Source organism: Choloepus didactylus (assembly GCF_015220235.1).
Source record: "Choloepus didactylus isolate mChoDid1 chromosome 23 unlocalized genomic scaffold, mChoDid1.pri SUPER_23_unloc4, whole genome shotgun sequence".
Taxonomy (NCBI): domain Eukaryota; kingdom Metazoa; phylum Chordata; class Mammalia; order Pilosa; family Megalonychidae; genus Choloepus; species Choloepus didactylus.
In genome coordinates this window covers 38,522-59,923 of record NW_023637598.1, presented here as the reverse complement: position 1 = coordinate 59,923, position 21,402 = coordinate 38,522, and the positions used below count along the sequence as shown (strand labels likewise).

The following is a 21,402-nucleotide window of genomic DNA, read 5'->3' as shown; positions in this document are numbered from 1 at the left end:
GAGAATATAATTAATACTGCTGCATCATGCACTTGAATGTGGCTAAAATGGGAAAATGTATGTTGCATATTTGTTGCAACAATAAACGGTTTCAAGAACAGCTTAAACAAACAAATACATTTATGAAATGGGAGAGAAAAGACATATCACCCAGGCAGAAGAATTCCAAGTAATTCCCTTAGTTGCTGCCCCACAAGGAGCAGGAGCAAAACTGCAGGTTGTGCATTGGGACTCCCCCAAAAGGTGTCATGAGGAAAGCATCAAACAACTTCCAATTGTGGGGCAGTCTCCAAAATGCCTTCCCTGTCCTGCTCAGAATTTCAAAGTCATCAAAACCAAGAAAAATCTGAGAAACTGACACAGGCCAGAGGACCCTAAAAGGAAGTGATGAATAAATGCCATGTGGTGTTTGCTACAGGATCCTGGCACAGAGAAAAGACATTGGTGCCAACTGAGAGAATCTGTAATGGGCTTTAATTAATAATAATATATGAATATTGGTCAGTTAATTATAAGAAATGTAGCAACCTATGGTAATAATAGGGAAAACCGGGCTCAAGGTATATGGGAAGCTCTGTCCTATCTTCTCTATTTTTCTGTAAATCTAAGACTGTTCTAAAAATTAAAGTAAATTAAAAAACAATGGAAAGAGAGAACAAGCAACACCCTCCCCCTCCGAGAGGCCGTGCAGCCCCGAGGGGACCCTTCCCCCGACGGTCGCCTCCAGAACTCGCTTGCGGGGACGTCAGCACCAGTCCCCAGCAGAGCGCCTGGGTCCCCTCCCTGCCTCCTCCTTGCAGCCCCTTTCCACCAGGAGCAGTGCTGCTGTCTTCCCACAGGAGGATTGGGAGGACACTGGAGTCTGCAGCGCCCCCACCCCCTTGCTTTTTCCTCCTTTCCTTGCTTTTGGGTCTCTGCTGGAGCCGAGAGAGGTTCTGAGAAGAGAAAAGCAAGGCCCAGGAGCGCAGCTTCCGTGGCGGTGTGCACAGAGAGCTGGCAGCCCCACATCCCTGGCACACCCTCTGGGTCCTCACAGCCAGCACTGGGAAGTGAGGAATGAAAGCCCTTGGTGCCTGAAGCCCACCTTCAAAAGTATCCAGAGTGTGCAGTGGGAGCCCACAGCTGGAGCCCTTTGCCCGTGGCACCACTGGACGTGAAAAGTGAGGCACCCCGGGTGCTGGGTACTGAGTCCCACTCTTGACCCTACAAGACTGTGAAATGTTCTTCTCCCTCAACACTCATCAAATCAGGCTTGCTGGACTGTCAGGATTTCCAGTGGTTTTTGCAAGTTGGGAGTGGACAGTCTAAAGCCATCTTCTCTATTTACAAAGGGACAAGTTGAGTCCCACTGAGGGACAAGAAGAGGCTCCATGTCACTCAGGAATGTGAAGAGAGAGGCTGGACTAGAAGCTCGGCTCCTTGTGGAGGAGGGAAGTTCAGTGGGGTGCAGGCAGGGTCTGGGGGCATTTCAGCAAGCCTGGGGCTGAAGGTTCCTGTCTCATTTCCCATCTGCCTGTGTCACTGTGGGCAGTTTGTAGTGACTCCCAAACCTGACAAGAGTCAGTCTCATTCATCCTTTGTCTGGGTGGCTGTATTTCCAGGATCAAGGATCCCAGAGGCTGTTTTTTTTTTTGATCTTTAGAGATGACCTGAACAGGGGCCTGGACTGGCTTCTGTAGGTAACACTGAGTAAATTTATTCCAGATATTATCTCCAGATCAGGTGAGCCTAGTTTGTCTCCCTGGGCCAATAACACTGAGGGTGTTTGAGTCAGTACATATGAAGCCATGGAGACTCTAGGAGATGAGAGATGTGGGATTGAAACAGGGATGAGACCCAGAGATCCTGCCTGCCTTGTCTGGGTGGATCTCCAGGGGATCTGAGGATGCCCAGTGCACTCTCTCCCATCAGCCCCCACCCCAGGGGCCCAGGGTCTTGTCTGGCAAATGGAGATTTTAAAATGAGAAAAACTGCCCCTTTTCTTCACAAGGGCAGGGACCTCTGGGGTTTGCTGCTTAGTGGACACAGCCTGGGGTGAAGCAGATTTCAGCCCCAATCACCCTGTCTGGCCATGTGTTCATAAACATCTGCCAAAACCCAGGTCCTGAAGAGTTAAGTGCAGGGCTGGGCTTGTCCCAGGGCCCTGGGGTCTGAGCAGAGGGGTGACCCTGGGTGACCGCACCTGTGCAGTGAGCAAAGGAGAGGAGGAGCATCCAGGACATGGTGGAGGTACCCTGAGACCTGCTCCCTGAGTCCCCAAGGTTTCCTCCAGGGCTCTCATCCCCTGGCTGCAGAGAGCTCCCAGTTATGCAAATCAGTCAGAGTCAGGGGTTGCTCCTAGGATGCCTTGTTGGCTTTCAGGGGTTGGTTCAGCCCCCAGGGACACAGAGAGGTAGGGCAGCCTCTGCAGTCCCACCCTCAGCCCCTCCCTCCTCCTCCCCATGCTGGTCCAGGGGTCTGGGCCCAACTCCACTCCCAGACCTCATCCTGGCATCATCCTAGGCTGGCCTGGCCATGGCAGAGCTTGGCAGTGATGTCTGCATTTGCCAGAGAACTCATTGCCCCTGTTGTGGAATCTTCCTGGGCTCAAGGTGATAGCAGGGATGCTGAAATTGTCCTGGGACCCTCCCCTAATTTCTGAAATCCTATCTCAGGAACAGAGGAGTGACATTTCATCCAGGAATCACTAGTCTATAAATACATGAAAATTTGGTGGTGAATTGAAGTTGCCAAATCCAGCCCTCACTCCACCTCTGGTGGCTGGAAATACATAATCTCTTCTGACCACCCAGGACCCAATGCAGTGACCCTCTTTTTTCCTAGATCCTCAAGGTGAGCTGTGAGGTTCCTGGACTGGATTCTTTCTCTGTCTTTATAACGTAGGCATCTCCATCTAGAAGTTTGCCTCTGAACACTGCCTTTGATGCATCCCATACCTGTTATGTTCTGCTTTCATTTCATTTTCACACCTCTCTATTATTTATTTCCTAATTTTCCTTGTGATTTTTTTGACCTCTTACTATTTAAGGATGTGTTGTTTAATTTCCACATACATGCGAATGTTCTGGTTTCCTCCCATTATTGATTTTAGCTTCATTCTATTGTGGTCAGAGAAATTATTTTGCATCAGAAAATTCTGTCTTCAGATTAACAGGTTCCCTGAACTCCCCATTCTGCCAGGTGACTTCATGTCTATCCAACAGTGGACAGTGCCATCATCAGTCACTGCCTTCCTGTCAGTGCAATTCAGGAACAACAGTCACAAATGATGCCCTCTTTGCTTGTCCAAATCCTAAATCCACTCCAATATCCTGCTGAACTGAATAAATGAACCTGACATGTACACTGACCCCAGGCCTGTGGTGCAGTCACTGGGTTTTCTTGTGAAGACTGAGTGCAACCCTTTCCTGTGGGTCTCTCTGCAATACTTTGCAGCAGACAAAGCTTCCAAGGGATCCTGGGTTAGAAAGTCATGTCAGGAGAGAATCCCTGTGAAATGTGAGGCTGGGATTGTGGGCCCTACTTGGTAACACAGTTAAATAGCTATTGCAGAAATTCCTGTGCAAATCAGGAAACGTGACTATGGCATGGGAGAGGCTCGCTTTTAGTTTTCTCCTCTGGGAGAATGATGTTGAACTTATTGGAGCAATGCATGTGTTTATATATCTATGGAAAGACACACAGAGGGACAGACAGAAGAAAGAGAGAATTCAATATGGCACAGGGTAAGCAGTGGTGACTGATCTGCAGAAAATTAGTGGAGAGTGTGAGAGAAAATGAGAGGCAGGATGCTCTCTGGGATGGGAGAGACCTTCCTCAAGGGCTGCTGGGCTTGGGACCTCTATTGGGACAAGAAGAGGAAAGAGGGGATGGGCAGAATCTGGGGCAGAACTATGTCATGGCCCTGTGGGGAGGGTCTCATGACTTTGAGGAGCTAAGAGAACAGGGGTGACCTGGGGGAGCTGGGAATCAAAGCCAGAGCAGGTACAGTGATGTTACCCCTGAGTGAGGAATTTGAGGTGGGGAGAGATGTGAGGTCAGGGGTGGTAAAGGGGAAATTCTGGGTCATAAATCAGGTGACCTGGGCAGGTGCTGATCAGGGACTCATGGCCTCCAGGAGTGTCCCCTGGGCAGGGACAGTGTCTCCAGGTGGGCTCCATCCAGCTCCCTGGCACCTCCATATTGTACCTGGCAGTTGAGCACAGTGGGTGCTGTGGTCACCAAGCCCCATCAATGCTGCCTTAATTCTGTACCCTCCTCTTGGCCTGGGGGCCTCTGAGCCCAGTGGGGAACTCTGGTCCTGCACCCCATCTAGGGTCTCTTGAGGGTGACCCAGCTCTGATTTCCTCCACATCCCTCAGACTCACTGACCTGGCTAGGAACTCAGAAGGTGGGGGAAAGTTGGCAGCCTGGGCAGCCTGGGGGGTCTCAGGCCTGGGTGAATGGGCTAGGCCTGCACATTGCTTGTCCTCAGTCCCCTGGGGCTCGAGGGAGAGTGAAACAGACAGGGGACTGGGTTTTTGTCTCACTTCCCCATCTGCCTGTGTCACTGTGAGAAGCACTGCTGTCACTTTCTGATGACAGACAGTAGTAGTCAGCCTCATCCTCATTCTGGACCCCGCTGATGGTCAGGTTGGCCATGTTCCCAGAGGTGGAGCCAGAGAATCGGTCAGAGATCCCTGAGGGCCGTTTGCTATCCTCATAGATGACCAGCTTAGGGGACTGATCTGTCTTCTGCTGGTACCAGTAAGCATATTTCTTCTCTAATTGACTTCCAGAGCAGGTGAGCCTGGCTGTCTGTCCCAGGGCCACTGACACTGAGTGTGGCTGGGTCAGCTCAAAGGAGGCCACAGAGCCTGCAAGAGGAGCAAAGAGACATAAGCTTGGTGTGAGGGGCTCATGCCTGGGAGATTCTCCTCCTGCCTGCTGGGACTGAGCTCCAGGGAGTCTTGGATCTCCTAGAGACCCTCTCACATCAGCCCCATCACATCTGACAAAGGGCTGGGCAGGTGGATGGACCCCTTGATCAAACTACAATAATCAGCTGCCTCTCTGAGGATGAGAGGGCTGCCTGAGGCCCAGAGCCCCAGGGGTAAAGCACTCAGTGCTGGTTCCATCCCTGGGCAGCAGCACCTGTGCAGTGAGCCAGGAGGGTGAGGAGGAGAGGGGTCCAGGCCATGGTGGAGGTGCCCCCAGATCTGCTCTCTCAGGCCTCTAGGATGGGCTGGTTCCCCCAGGCCTCTCTTATCCCCTGGCTGAGGAGAGCTTCTGGTTATGCAAATCAGCCAGAGCTCAGGGTTTTGTCCTGAGGGAGTTTTGTGGCTCCCAGAGAAGAGCTCAGCCCCCAGGGGCACAGAGGGAGGAGTGGCCCCTGCAGACCCACCCTCAGCTCACAGGGTTCTCCTACCCTGTTGGTCCAGGAGTCTGGGCCCATCTCCATCCCCAGACCTCATCCTACCCTTGTCCTGGGCTGGCCTGGACCCTGTAGAGCCCAGAGGGGACACCTGTCTGCATTTTTAGGGAAGCTGGTGCTCCTGCTCCTGGGGTGATCTTGACCCTGTCCTGGAGCTGGCCAGAGGGGCACAGGGTGATGCTGGAATGACCCTGGGACTCCCTGTGCTCACCTGGCTCAGGATGGGGGTGTGCATTACAGTCCAGGTCCCTGAGGTGTCCTGTCTAGAATATTCAGTATTTTGTGGAGGAGCTCAGATGCTGCATCTAATCCTAGCGACACCTTTGGAAGCTGTAAGGATGACACCCCCCTGACCACCCAGTACCCACTGCAGTGGCCTTCCTGTCCCATCATACAAGTGACAAGAGGAGGCTTGGAGAGGGGCTGTGCCCTTGTCCTGAGTCCTGCTCTTGAGGCACAGAACCAGAAGAACATTCCTTCCTGGCCAGGGCCATGGAGATTTAAAACAACCATAAGGGTTGATCAGTTTCTGCCCTCAACTGTGAGCTCCAGGGGCAGGTCATCAGTTCTTTGCCTCAGTATCCCCAGTGTGGCTTCACGGCAGGTACAGATCAGGTGTCATCTGCTGTGTGAGGGGATGAAGGTGGGCTGCCAGCCCCAGTAACAACTCAGGGATTTTTAATTATAAATAAATGTCCTCAGTTGTTGGAGAAAATGAATTAATAAAAAAATACTGTGATTAACCAATTGAGGAAAGTTGATATAGATACTGATGTGTGCCAGGGACTGAGAAATCTTGGAAAATAAAATCTGACCCCTGCCTCTGGGGTCACAGAGGTGATGAGGCATTTGTGTTTGGGCCCAGCATTGTAGCCAAACTGTGGGCTGGGAGGAGCATGGGGGCCTGGACCTGTGGTCAGAGACAGAAGCCACATCTTCAAGTGCCAGAGATGAGAGAAGTGAGCTCAGAAGGGTTTGAGCAGCAGGGCCAGGGAGGATATTTTCAGAACAGGAAGGTCACCTTCTCCCCCAGGTCTGAGGTGCTCCCCTCCCTCCTCATTAGAGTCCCCTGAGACCCAGGCCCCCATCCCCAGAGGCTTTGCCAGGTGACTCTCTGCTGCCCCCTGGTGGCTGCTCCACCTTGGCTGCTGGAGGCACAGGGGGTGTCCTTGTCCAGGGGGAGATGCAGAGCCTGCTACTCAGGGTGGAGACTCCCTGATCCATGGACTCTGGCTCCATTGAGGAATTAGTCTTCTCTGTGAGGCCCCACCTGCCTGAAGACCAGGAGAGAGAGTCTAGGTGACCCATAAAGCATGGGATAAACAGTGTCATTTAAGTTGGAGGAGGCAAGGCCAACCTGAGGCACCTGCACACATCTCTTGGAGATGGGTGGTCATGTCATGGCCCTGAGACTTGGCCCTGGGGGACACAGGACACCAGGATTGGCTGCTAATTGAGCCAGTTCTGCAGGCCTGGCCAATCTGGCGTAGTGGTGGCTTCTGCAACAAAGACAGACAGAGGTGAACAACCCCCATGATATTTATTCAGACCTGCTTTGGTCTGGCCACATCCCAGGGCCTGAGAACTCAGCAGTGAGCAAGACAAGGTCCTTGTTCCCCAGAGGTTTCCAATCTTTTGTGTTGGGTAATGTGATAAGCACAATTGTTAGAAGAAACTACAGACATGCCCAGCACCTTCTAATGTTGCATCATCTGTTATATTCATTTAAATGCCAGGCACCTGCTTTCCAAAGTGACCCTGTGCCAGCACTGGCCATTGGAATATAAGGTCCAGCTGCTAGAGTCTGTCTCAGGGCCCTTTTGTCATGTGATGGGAGGAAACATTCTGCTTTCATGAAGCCTATTTTTCTGGGCTAGGGTGTGATGGCTGGGCTGCAGCAGCCTTCCTGTGAACTGAAACCAAAGATGAATGATAGAAAGCCAGTGCAGTACATAGAACAGATCATTAGAATATTCCTGGGTACCTTTTGGAATTGGTGCATATGTGGAAAACAACAATAGCCTAACTGCAGTCTCATGTTTTGGAAGAAGATTAGCATTCAGCTGTTTGCATCTTTTGGTCACATGTGTCTACACTATAAAACATCTGGAAATATTTAACAGAACTTCTATTTTTTGGCTTTTTAAAATTTCTCTTTATTAACTTTCCATATTTATTCATACATCATTTTCCTGATTTCTTCTAGTTCTTTTCCATGGTTTAAGTTTAGCTCTTTGAATATATTATAAACAGTTAATTAAATATCTTTGAATAACAAGGCCAATATCTGGCTTCCTCAGGGTCATTTCTTTCAAATTATTTTATCTCATGAATGAGCAAAAATGCCTGTTTCTTTGTACGCTTTGTAATATTTTGTGGAAACTGGACATTTTGAGGATTATGATGTCATCACTTGAGAAACTATATTCTCTCTTCCCCCAGGCTGATTTTGAAATCTGTGTACAGTGACTTTCCAAACTATTTTTTTCAGAATCTGTACTCCTTGCTGCATGTGTCTCTTTATATTTTCTGATTGGAACAGCTTGGAAATAACAGGCAAAACAAACTAGGCCCTGAGCTGGTCCCCAGAGAACTGCCCAACTGACCCAGATACATGGCCCACACTTACGGAGAAGTCCCCAACTGCTCACCTTCATGCCATCTGTCCAGGCCATGGAACCCAGGCTGCCATCTCCATGGCTGCAGCTCAGCTGAGGAACTGGGGGTGATGGTGGTGTGTGGATGCCACTCTCCTGCAAAGCTTGCCAGCCTTGCCCCTTACCTGCACACCCCAGATGGTGGTGGTAAGTGTCCTTTCAGTTTCCAAGATTATGCTTGATCCTGATGGTTATTTCCAGAATAGCCCCAGTTTCAGAGGATGAGTGATGCCTGAATCTTGTTACTCTCCCACTCTCTGTGATGCCACTCTCAAGGTATCCATTTATAGCATGATTATTTTCAAAGGATTAGATGCCTTTTGAATCCAAGAATCTTGTCAACTGAGACCTAGGCCTGGCAGAAACACCTTTTACTGGGTCAGGGATGGAAAATAGGGGATGGAGGGGACACTGAGCTGCAGCCTGTTTTCACCTCAAGGTCCCCACAAAGCCAGGCTAACCATTTTCCTGACTGTGCTCCCACAATTCCCCTTTCCTCTCAGCCCCTAGGGGAGGGCACTGCCTCTGCTAGCCCACTGGTCTTTCATGCACCAGGAGGTTTCTGTGCACCTTGTCCCATGTTTGCACATTTTTTGCAGCATTCTCAAGTGACCCCATCCTTATGTAAACCATCTCTGCTAGTCCCCAGCCCTCTCCTCACTGCGTTTCTCAGAGTGTGGACTAAGGCCCTTCTCAGAGAGGAAAGCTGGGCCTTAGTGAGACATCAGGATTTCTTTCTTTACTGGAAGACAAAACCTCTCAGTGGGCAGTAACTGAGGGGGCAGTGGCCATCCAGGGCCCAGCACCATTCCCCCCAGAACCTGGTTCCAGACAGGAGGGGACAACATTCCTCATAAGTGACACATCAATCCCCAGGGGTGGTAGGTGTTTGCCACAGGAGGCACTTTCTTGGTTGTTGCCATTATTTACAGACTCTAGAAATGCCAAGAGGGAAGTTCTGGGTGAATTTTGACCTCATGCACCTCGAGAGAGAAACCTTTGTTGACAGCAGGTGAGCAGGAGAGGAGCCCAGGACCCAGTGGAGATGCCCCTGAGCTTTGCTTCATGAGACCCTATGGCTGGGACCAGTTTCTGTCACTTTCCCTGCCCAGGTGACCATTCAGTGCTGCTGCTGGGAGCTCAGTCTGTCTGAGTCTGTCCCTCAGAGCATGATGGCTACAGCCTGAGGGGTAGAGGGAGGGTCCCAGCATGCTCATGTGAGTCCTGAATCTTGCCACCTGAGGACCCCCCACCTCAGTGCTCCTTTGTGAGTAGGTTCCACCTGGGCAGCCTCAGCTTCTCCTGGATATTCCCAAGTGCAGCACTGCTGCCCCCTGCTGGTGGAGGAGACCCCAGACCCACCTTCCCTCCTCCAGGTGACCCAAAGCACCTCTCATCTGAGAGCATCTGCACCCTCACTGTCCTATAGCAAGATGGTGTGAGCCTCATCTGAAATTGAAGTGTCTCCTCACCACATGAAAAAATAAAAAGTAAGAGTTAAATGGATTTTAATTATATATTTTATTAAACATAATATATAAAAATGTTTCCCCATGTAATGAATACAAAGTTATTCATGAGATATTGTACCATCTTTTTGTCACACTAATTATGAAATTTGATGTATATTATATATTTTATCTCCTGTTAATTTGCACACTAATTTTTAATGGAAGTACTTGATCTGTATTAAGATTTCAGAAAATTTTCTGGTATTCAAATAGATGTAAATATCCAAGTTGTTTAACCAACCATGTTTAAAGTTTTTCCAATAACTGCATAGAGCAGCAAAGTATTGTTTCCTTTAACATTCAAAGTCACATGGACAAAATCGGTTCACTTTCCTAGGAGAGTTGATTTGACTTTGAAACAAAAGCTTAACAGTTTCAAAACCATTATGTCTGCCCAGATTAAGTAAACTCAGTAACTCTTGCTCAGCCAAAATGTCAATGCATAGATTTAAAGGCAGCTTTAAATTTGTCCACATCAACAAAGTTTCAAATGTTCTATTTTTTTTTTTTTTTTTTTCATTTATGAAGCCACTTTACAAAATCCTGCATGCTTGGCTCCAACACTTGGATTTAATATAATGTGCATTCATATGAAGTCAGATATTGATGAGAAAACATCAAGTTATAACTGTTTTTACTTGATTATTAATGATTTGGCAATCATTCCTTGAGATTAAAGAAAGTATTGAAGAGCATTTCACAATACAGTACAGTTTGTCAAAGTCTTCCATGACTGACAAGAGGCCAGGATCCTTCATCCATTGTCTTTTACTTCTTCCATCAGTTCCATGAATGGAGGTGACTCACAGCATTTGCACAGATGCACTGACTGATTATAACACCCAGATCCAGAGGCTTTTCCTAGATTCTGTGGAGAAAAATGAGCATGACTGCTACAATGTGTTCTATAAAATGGAAAGGATCAACAAGAAAACATCAGCCTTTTGAAAAATCCATCTAATAAATCTGGGTTTTTTTTGGGGGGGCTATCATAGCTGAAATGCATCTATTTTGTTACATATAATTTTTTCATATATAGAAAGTTATTTTGTCAAAGATGTAAAAGATTCAAAGTATACCTATGCAAAAAATTCAGTTTTTCAGGCTCTATTTCATTGTGGATTTGGGAGTCCTTTAATACACAGTAGACTATGTATTTATTGTGCCATGTCTTATATTGTACAATTAATCTAAGGCTAAAGAATTGTACTTGCAAATTTGGAATATTGAGCAAATCTTTCTTTCATATTGTTAGAAAGTTCTGGTTTCTAATGGGTCCAGTGGTATAAAGAGATTTTATTTTTACTAAACTGTATTTAATTGTATTAAAATTTACATAATTAAAATGATTTCTTTTACCATTTCTCAATCTAAGAAATATTTTTTGTGTGCAAGAATGCAAGCCATTTTATATAGCTGATCAAATTCATAAGAACAGAATATCAAAAAATCATTTAAAGTTTTTGTTGTGGAAAACATAATTCTTCTACCAATTATTTTCTTTTTAATTATATCAAATGAGACCATGCAAAGTAATTCAAAGCACTCAAAATAATAATTTGCCCCCCCTTGGACATTTTATACAATGTTTTATACAGCATTTTATACAAGGTTGTGATCAACAGGAAACTGAATGGCATAAGCTTGGTTGGAAAATGTCACCTGTTTTACAAAACATGCAGGACAGTTTCTACGTCACATCTGCAAGTCTTAATTTACAATAACTAGCTCTTTTATTTGGGAGGCACATGGGACTTAAAAATTTAGCTGCCCAATTTTATGCACCTACCACACTAAAAAGCAGAAATTATGGTCCCCAAACTGCAAGCTTTGGAGGGTTGAGATAGTAGACAATATTGCCTGTAGTAGGTTCAACTGTTTACCCTGAAAATGTTGGCTTTTACTCTAAAGAGAAATAAATTTCCTTAGGGCCTTTGCTCTGAGTTTGCTAGACTGCCTTCCTGAAAACTCCACGTGAGTTTAAAGGGAGACAACTGTAACATATTAATTAATCCAAATAGAAGATCTCAGAATGTTGCCAGTTGTGTAGACTAAAAACAGTCATTTGCTAAATGGCACAGAAGAAAATCCTGACCCAAGTGGCATTACTTAGTCCAAATATTTCTGACCAAAGAAAATTATACAACAATATTTATAGGCTAAATTTCAAAGCAAAGGTTGATATCAATATTGTACATATTTTATATGTCAAATACACAAATACACAGTTCAACACTATATAACATAAAGTCATGCATTAGTACCTCTAAGAATATCATATACAGGAGAAATTGCCCCTTGGGAGAGCCCTGGGAGGAAGCAGCTGCTGAGATGACACAAAGCTCCTTGCTCAGGGGACTCTGCCAGGCAGAGAAGATGCAGCTGCTGAGTCCCCATCAGTGAGCACAGGGCCCAGACCCCCAGGCCATGGCCCACCCATATAAGTGAATGGTCCTTCCTAAGCCCCAGTGTAGGAGACCCAGGGCAGTCCCACACCACCCCCTGCTGGTCACAGGGGAGGATGACACCATTGCCAAAAGGCCTGAGAGCTCCACTGCTTATTTCCCCCAAGATCACTTTCTATGTCCAAACATCAATGGCCTGGCTTCTACCTTTTGTGATTCTCACACACCACTCTTGATTACTAAACAGTTTTCCACTTCCAGAAAGTCTACTGGACTTGCTATAATTGCAAAAACTGCACCTATGGGGTTAGCACCAATACAGAAGATTCTGGAAAAAGCTAATACATGTTTCCCATCAGTCAACTGTCAGATGAGGGGCTGCTGTGCTGGTTTGAAGACCCTGGAGGCCTTTTCAAAATGAAATAAATAATACAGGGAATATGGAAAGTACTGGGAAAGTACCAAAAACTCTAATATTTGGGGGCGTTTAGAAAATGTTCCTCAGAGAAGGTGCCCTTCAATTGGCCCTGCTTGGATGAGTGGGTGGGGAGCTCCCCATGGGAGGGAAGGAGGGAGTGGCCTTCTGGAAGACAAAGGACTGTAGGAGTTTAAAATTCATGAAAGGTTGAGGGAGGTTCCATGGATGGCAAAACCTTTGAGATGTTGTGTTTGAGAGATACTTGAGGGAGGGAGAGAACCAGGTATCCATGGGACATGGTGAGGGCTCCAAGAAGAAAGTAGGAGGAGAGTCAAGACGGAGAAGGGAATTTTCATTTGAACAATCCTTCCTGAGACTATTGCATGCATCAGTCTGTTTCCATGCTGTTAATTAAATTTCTGTTTCTGTAACTGTTTAACACTGTTTAATTTTGCTTCAAATTTTCTTTCATTATCCAGTGGTGTATGTCCCCCTCATTTTTCATGAATTTGCAAAAATCTTGCTGGATATTCCTGGGCTTAACAATTTCCAAATGGGTATTTGAAAATGTGTAAACTTTCTCAAATAAACCTGTATTTATTAAAATCTATTAATTATATTAATAAATTAAATTAGCTTAATTTTCATTGTTTCCATATTAATTCACCATATCCGGGGCTTTTTTTAATCCCCTTTGGTGGAATTTTATTTTATCTTAGAAGATCCTGGTGCAGTTTCTGGCAGGTGGTTGCCTCAATGCTGCATGTGTGTGGTGTTTGCAGGGAAAAGGGGATGCAATCAAGACTCCATCCAAGAACTCATTCTCAGTTCAGGGCCCTGTGCTGATGCATCCAAAGTCACAAGCTGGGCCTGGTGCTCGTCTCCAGAGTTGACCGAGTGATGGACATGCTCAGAAGAGACCCTTGAACACACCTGAATCTCACTTTTCACTGGCCTGGAGCCCTGGGTGAGCCCCAGGTGAGCTTGGCACTGACAGAATCAACCAGATGATTGTAACTTATGGGGCTGCCCTGGGTGGGTTGGCCTCATCCTGCCCATTTCATTGTATCTGAGAGGAACCTGTTTCTACCATGTATTTTCTGCCAGTGTGGAGGTGAGGGTGTGATTTCAGCTACATGTCAGTCTAAAGATTCCTAAAGTCAGTGACACATGGGAGAGCCTCAGACCCTTGGCATTTCACATCCAGTCATCCCAGTAAAGTCAAGGGTTCGCTGTATCGGTGTCAATAAATGTCACCCATCTTAGGGAGACTAGGCCACAGGCAGTGATATGGTGACTGCACCAGACAGAGGGATCTAGAGATTTCTCTCTCCCTTCCCCATGAGTCTGAAACTCTGTGTAAGTCTTAGAGCCCCCATGCCATGTACAGCAGTAATAGTCAGATGTGTCCTCAGGCTGCAGCCCAGAGATTTGCAGATCACCTGAGATACTTGAGGCATCTTTAGCTCAAGGGAAACCCTGGTGCTTCTCTGAGTCTGTCTTGAATCCCAGGAGACACTGGAGAGGGCTCCCTGGCTTCTGCTGGAACCAGCATATCCAGAAGTCCCCAAACTGAAGCCACTGCTCAGGGTGCAGGTGAGTCTCACAGATGTTCCTGGGGATGCAGAGAGGGGGCAGCTGAGTCAGCACAGGCTGGGAGAGGGAAAATGCAAAACAATTATTGTTGATGGAGCAGAGGTCAGGGGTAAGCTGCTGGGGATCTGGGCCAGGTGAGCTCTTGCAGCCTGGGGTGAGGCCCTGAGTCCCTGAGGCCTGTCCCCACCTGTGCCATGAGAGATGAGCAGGATAAGGAGAGGGGTCCAGGCCATGGTGGACACAGACTCTGAGGCCCTGAGCTGAGGATCTGCTGCCCTGACCTCTCTTTGATGCTGGGAGCTGCAGGGAGAATGGGCTGTTTATGCACCCATTTCCCTCTGGGGAACTCTGCTCTACCTTGAACCCCAGCTAAGGTCTGATCCTGTACTTTAGAAAGAGGAGCCTATGGTATGAGCTCAATGTTTTCCCCCAGTAGGGGTCAGAGTGGAAGCACCTGATGGAACCTCTGCAGAGCAGCTAGCAGGAGACTCTTCCAAGCCAGAGTCCAGAAGGACAGAGCTGACTTTCCATCAGCAAAGAAAGGCAGCAGTGCCCACCCCTGGAGCCTTGGGGACTACACAGTGGTGGGCCTCCCCTGTGCATTTTCTGGGAAAGATCCACAGCTCCCCCTGCTGCCCATTGATCAAACTGCAGCCTCTATGCTGAGAGAGTGTGGGGGCCCCAGCCTTATTGCCTCTTGGCTTTCAGTCCCCAAACCCCATGGGCCATGCCCCCCACTGTGCCCCAAGAGAACAGACATTAATAAAGGGCCTTTCTCACTGAGGGGCTCCTGTAACAGAGGAAGGAGCGGCTATGGGCACATGGCCATGTCACAATGCACATGAGCATCAAGAGAGGGGAGAATGCAGAGGACTCTGTGCCCTGAGCCCTGAGCAGCCCTTTCACCAGGGGCAGAGGATGTAGGGTCCTGGGGTTCTGGGACTGCATGGACAGTGGTGTCCTGGTGCTGGGCACAGATGCTCATAGTATCCAGAAGAGATACAGGGTCCCTATGGGAGGCAGCAGAGGGGCTGACCTTGGCTGGAGGGGGCCCTGGGTCCCTGGGGCCTATCCCCACCTTGGCTGTGAGAGCAGAAGGAGGAGGGGAGGGGTCCATGCCATGGTGACACAGCCCCTGGGACCACAGAGTGGCCTGACAGATGAGGGGCTGCTCATGCACATGTGCTCCCACCCACAACCTCCCCCCCTGCAGGATCTAAGGGACAAACTCAGTAGGGACAGTCCCTGAGCAGCTCCTGCTGGGCTGTGCATCTCCAATCTCCTCTGAGACATAAAATTGCTGGGGCTGCCCTTCTAATCACATCATTTCCATATTTGTGCAGTAACTGGTTCTCATATGCATTGAATCCTTGTCCTTATCTAGAAGGAAGAAAGGAGGGAACAAATGATAACTGCAAATGAGAAAATTACCAACCATATTATATAGAGAGTTGCAAAGCCCTCAGATTTTGAGTGCTTGTGGCAATCAATGAGGGCTCTATAAGGGGACAAATTCAACATGTGTTTTGTTGAGTGATAAGGAGAAATCCAGAGGAATGTCATCAGGAGGGCATCTCAATGAGGAGACAGACTTTACAAATCCCACAGTCATGGAATAAATTGTTCATTTAGGAAGGTGCACTATTCTGGGCACTGCTGCAGGGAGTGAAGGGGGTGGGGACAGCCCAGCCCAGACCTGGTCTCCTGGGACTGGATTGACAGTGGCCTGTTTTTCCCACAAAGGAACTGGCAGTTTGTCCTTTATGGACTTGGGACATTTTGAGATTTGCTAACAGGAAATAGTGTTGGGCTTCTATGTTGGTCAGTTGCTATGAAAATAGAATTGTGAGTGATTGAGCAGAGGCCACAGACTAGGGGTGTGTGTGGTTCTGATGGAACCAGTTGGCAGGGAGAGCAGAGGAGGGGATGGGCCCCAGAGGCATGAGACAGGTCTCATCTCAGAAACTGGTGGCCAATAGGATGTGGCTGTGCTTAGAAAGAGGAACAGGTGTGCACCCTGAGACCCGAGTTTCTGAGAAGTCAGAGAGGCCAGTGATGCAGACAAGACACAGGGGACAAGGCAGACACTTAGGGAGCTGGGGGCACTGAGGCAGTTTGTGGATAAATGCAGGATAAGCCAGGGGAAAGACCTTCCAATTTGGGTAAAGCATGATAAGAAAATGCATTTCTTTAACCCTCCAGGGTTCATAGGAGGCACTTTTTGGAGTGCATTTGTGAAGGGAGTGACTCTCACAATGGCAGGGACCCCACACAATCCTGACTGGGAGGCCTCCTACCCCTGGGTATTTCCCTGGGGATATCCACCTGGAGCACAAAGGAACAGGAAAATCCTTTTGTTCACCTGGAGAGCATCAACAATGGTGAACAGTTTTAAATAAAATAGGAGCTAATATTTGAATTTAAATAGCAAATATTTTAAAATGTACCCTTAGCTAAGCATCATTTCAACAACTGGCTAAGCTGGAGCTGTGGATTCCTGTGTCTTCACTCTACAAGCTCATCAGTGAAGGGGAATCTGCAGAAATGAGATACGGTCCATTGGGAACTCTTTCCTCTTGGTGTTAAACACAAATGCAGACTATAGGATCATTGTGTTCAAAACTTTTTAAAATGAGAAGATTCTTCTTAATATCACCATGAAATTAACATAAGCTGTCTTTATATACCTCCCAGCCGAAGTCTCTGGTATATTTTCATTTGAAATTAAGACCAGATTACAAAAAGATTTCATACAGAATAGGAGGGGTTTGGGGGAATCCAAAGTGGTGCAATCTTTAGAAAAAAATAAATCTTTCCACTTTTAATTCACAAGATATTCATAGATTTTTATTTGGATTGGGTAAAGACAATTCTGTTACCCAAATAAAGAATTTGATAAACTGGAGTCCCCCCCAAAAAAAAACAAAAAACAAAAAACAAACAAACAAACAAAAACAATCTGTCAATTTCCATCTGCTGATATTTACAGTTTTGACCCAGTAACAGTATCTTACTTTAAATTGATGCACTCACAAAGCACAGTGTCCAACATCCAGGCCACATTGCTTATTCCCAGAGGCCTGAACCTGTTCTCTGGTGGATTTGTACTCATGGAGAGGAGGATGGACATAAAATTTTCTTGTCAGATGACTTTCTAAATTTGCAGGCACAAGGCAGATCCTAAGGGCCTTGATAAACTTTTAGTTCCTCTCTGTCAGAGGGAAGTTATATATATATATATATATATATATATATAACCTTCTTGAAGACACATGGGTTGTCATCTGCATGATTTATCCTTCAGCTTCAGGTCCTTTATGGATGGAAATTTGTTGTCATTTCTGCCTGTTATTTTGAGGGGGGATAGAATAGGGCATCAAGGCTGTGGCCCCTGGTCTTCTATTCCACTTTGAAAGAATTAATGCGGAGCTGCAAGCTTCAGCTATAAACTAATGGGACAAAAATTTCCCCTAAAACTCTGAAGCTTCCCCACACTATAAAACTATAAAATCATAGGTCCAAACAAATTCCTAGTTAATGACAGAAAGCATGGGATAATAAAGATTGTGAAACACCTGCCCAAAGACACATTTTGGATCCCTGATGGCAGGCCACAAGTCCTGATAAGCTCTCTCCTCCTGGAAGGCAGAAGGCATCTGGTGCTCCAAGGGTGAGATAAGGAAATCACTGTGAGACTTTCCTATATAACAAGCCAACCCACTCTGACTCAATGCCTGCTTCTCCTTTAAACACATCCATGTTGTCTCTTCATTGTGTACTTTTCCTCTCTTTCTTTAATGAACTTTACTACTTACTCCTACTGGACCCTCTCATCTCTGAATTCTTTCCATGGTGAGTCTCAAACCTGGAAGAGGGCTTGGCTGGTACCATTGTCCGCAGGGTGCCAGTTACACTTTTGTTAATTTGGGTTCTTAGTATGGGTATAAATTTTTGTTGTTTGTTTGTTATAAGTCCTTAGAGGTTTCATGGGCATTATATGTAGACATAGGAGTTATAGAGGCACCACTTTAAATCACAATCTCCAGGGGATATGTTGTACTGTAATGTGGTATGGATAAATTTATTAACCCCTGCAGTACAAGTAGCATAAGGTTGGAAATTATGGGGCAAGTGTTGCTGTCCCATGTCCCCAACTGTCCCTGTCCCTGTCATCAGCACCACTTGCATGCACCTGGCAGTCATAGCTCATCCTTCACCTGGAGCCTAGATTTGAGCAAGATTTTTTGGTGAGAAGGTGAGTTTATTTAAGATGCATCAACAAGGAACTAGAGGGTAGAAAAAGCTTTCCAAGACCAGTTCAGAGTGCGAAGAATTATTTGGGCTTTGATAACCCCAAACAGACAAAGAAATGGCCAGAAGCCAAAAGAAAGCAGAAAGGAAAAAAATAAAAGAGAGAAAGCTGTTTGGTCAGCATCTGCTTGTTATCTTCAGGTCCTCCCCTCTTTCATGCTTGCTTTTCAAGGTCCTGCCTGATTGTGAGACCATATGGTTACATCCCTCGTATCTTACTGCAGGCAATGCTGGGAAAGTTCCTGGGAGCAGAGGATAAGATTTTGTTGTTCAGATTAGAGCAAGATCAAGTTATTTTAACAAGGGCTTTTCATGGTCAGAATAACTCAAAGCTGCTTGAGTGAAGTGATCTTAAGAAACAGGTTTTTTTCCTCTATTGGCTATTGAAGACTATAATAAGCATTTTCCAGCTAAAGAGTTATATTGAATATTTTCTACTTATCCAGCTATCAATGACCCAGGAGGGTGCCAGCTGCTCTGACATCTGGGGGAAATGCTGTGGGAGCAGAGAGCTGAGTGTGTCCCTCTATGTGGAGCCCACAGGGGAGGTGGCACTTGCAGTGGCCCCTGAAGTCTGAATTGGCACTTGCTGAGGGGAAAGAGACATTCATAGAAGAGAAATGAGAACAGGCCAATTACTCACCCCTTCCAGAGCAAGGCACAGGCAGGAGACGTAAACCACCCATGGGCTAATGCAGAGGGTGGAGAGCAGGATGTGATGTGGGTGTGCAGGCGCAGATCATGGGAGGCCAAAAAGTACATGAAAAGAGGGTCCACATCATTAGCCATCAGGGAAATGCAAACCAAAACCACAAGGAGACACCATTTCTCACCCACTGCTATGGCTGCTAATTAAAAACACAGAAAACTATGTGTTAGAGAGGATGTGGAAAAATAACATTAGTTCATTGTTGGTGGGAATGTAAAATGGTGCAGCTTCCATGAAAAACATATTGGTAATTCCTAAGAAAGTTAAGTATACAATTAACTTATGACACAGTAGTCCCACTTCTAGGCATATATCCAGAAGAATTCAAAGCAGGGACTCAAACATATATTTTCACAAGAATGTTCATAGCAACTTTACTCACGATTGCCAGAAAAAGAGAGAAACCCAAGTGTCTCTCAACCAATGAATGCAGAAGCAAAATGTATTCCATATGCAGAGTGGAATATAATTCAGCCATAAAAAGGAGTGAGTTCTGATACATATGACAACATGGATGAATCCTGAAGACACCTGTTGAATGAAATAAGCCGGACACAAAAAGATAACTAATGCATGATATCACAATTATGAGATAATTAGAATTAGCAAATCCAAAGTGTCAGAAACAAGAATATAATTTATGAGGGGCCAAGGTGATGGTGGGGAATGAGGAGTTCATGCTTACATTGTAAAGAGTTTCAATTTGGGGTGGGGGAAAAGTTTTGGTAGTAGATGGTGGTGATGGTAGCACAGGATTTTGAATGTATCAACATCAAAATATATATTTGAATATGGTTAAAAGGGGAAATTTTAGGTTGTACGTATGTTTATAGAGCAAAAATAAAACAAACAAATAATGTAAGACTACACAACACAAACAGAGAACCCGAATGTAAATCATGGGCTATAGTTGATAGTACAATTATAATAATATTGGCTTTATCAATTGTAATAAACTTAGTGCCACAATAATGCAAGGTGTTAATATAGGGGAATGTGCAATATATGGGAACTCTGAATATTTGCATAATTTTTTGGTAAAACTACAATTTTTCAAAAAAAATAAATTGAATGAAAATTATAGCTGATATGCCCTGGGCCCATTTTATATCTCATATAAGTTTTTCTTTGAAATTTCGTATCAATTTCTCCCTTATTATGCAGGTGGAATGTCTCTCTTGCAGCACATAACTGGAGGCAAGAGATGGCCCCAGCCTCCCTGTCATTCCATATCAATGGCCCCTCAAGGATGAACTAGAGTCTCTTATCCCAGGCTTGAATGACCATGACAGGAGATACATGTGTCATGTTTCACATCATATACAAAATATATGTGGTTCTGGAGTAGCTCATAATGTGTCCAGTTTCTAAGAGAACAAATAAATGTTCAAAATTCATCAATTAGGCAGTAACAAGAGGATGCTCTGTAGAAAAGGTGGAAAATGAGACTAATTAGATTGAATGACAGCTCATATCAAGGTGGTGTATTCTTTTTGACAATTCATTTTCCTACACATTACCCCTTCAAACCACCTAAGGTTGCATTTACAACAAGAATTTATCATCCAATTATTAACAGTAATGGCAGTATTTGCCTTGATATTCCAAGCTCAAAGTGGTCTCCTGCTTTAACTATTTCTAAAGTTCTTTTACCCATTTGTTCACTCCTATGTGATCCAAACCCAGATGACCCCCTAGTGCCAGAGATTCAACCAATCTATAAAACATAGATAAGTACAACAGAATATCTCAGGAATGGACTCAGAAGTATGCCATGTGATACTACCTTAAAGTCAGAATAACCTGCATTATAGCTGGAATAAACTTTAAATTACTGTTCAAAACAGCAACAACATCAAAAACAACAAACTCATCAATTATTTAAAAATCTGTCATATTCTGGTGTTACGCTTATGGTTTTCAATTCATCCTTTTGAAATATGTAAACATCTACCAGAGTTAATAAAGTGATGCTCCAAATAAGGGGATCTGAGAGGGATATTCAGAGACTATTAAATACATCCGTTGTGTTGTGCATGTTATGTTGCCAACTGCATGCTACCAACTGCATATTTTCCTTCATAGTGTTCATTGTGGGAGGATTATAAGTATCTGGTGTATGAATAAGCAACATGATTGCTGTATGTGAATATATATATATACACACACACATGCATATGAATATATGAGTGTTCTATGAAATATTTTGTATACATGATAAAAAATAATGTATGATAATATATGTTAACACTCTGAATAATGTAATTCCTACTGGAAATGTTGGAGTCTGGGATCCTCACTGTCACTTTATATATTTTGCAGCTTCCCTTTCCCTCCCTCATGATGACAGTTGTGCAGGGAGAGAGAAAGCAGAGTCTTGGA

At 45.5% G+C, this 21,402-nt stretch overlaps 1 pseudogene and 1 gene segment (V, D, J or C); one reads left to right on the top strand and one right to left on the bottom strand.

The window, feature by feature from the left end:
* Positions 1 to 4,470: 4,470 nt before the first annotated feature.
* LOC119525042 lies at positions 4,471 to 5,285 on the bottom strand. The segment is given in 2 exon segments: positions 4,471 to 4,856; positions 5,134 to 5,285. Coding segments are annotated over 2 exon segments (432 nt in total).
* A 15,177-nt stretch (positions 5,286 to 20,462) lies between these two features.
* LOC119525040 lies at positions 20,463 to 20,925 on the top strand (annotated as a pseudogene).
* Positions 20,926 to 21,402: the final 477 nt, after the last annotated feature.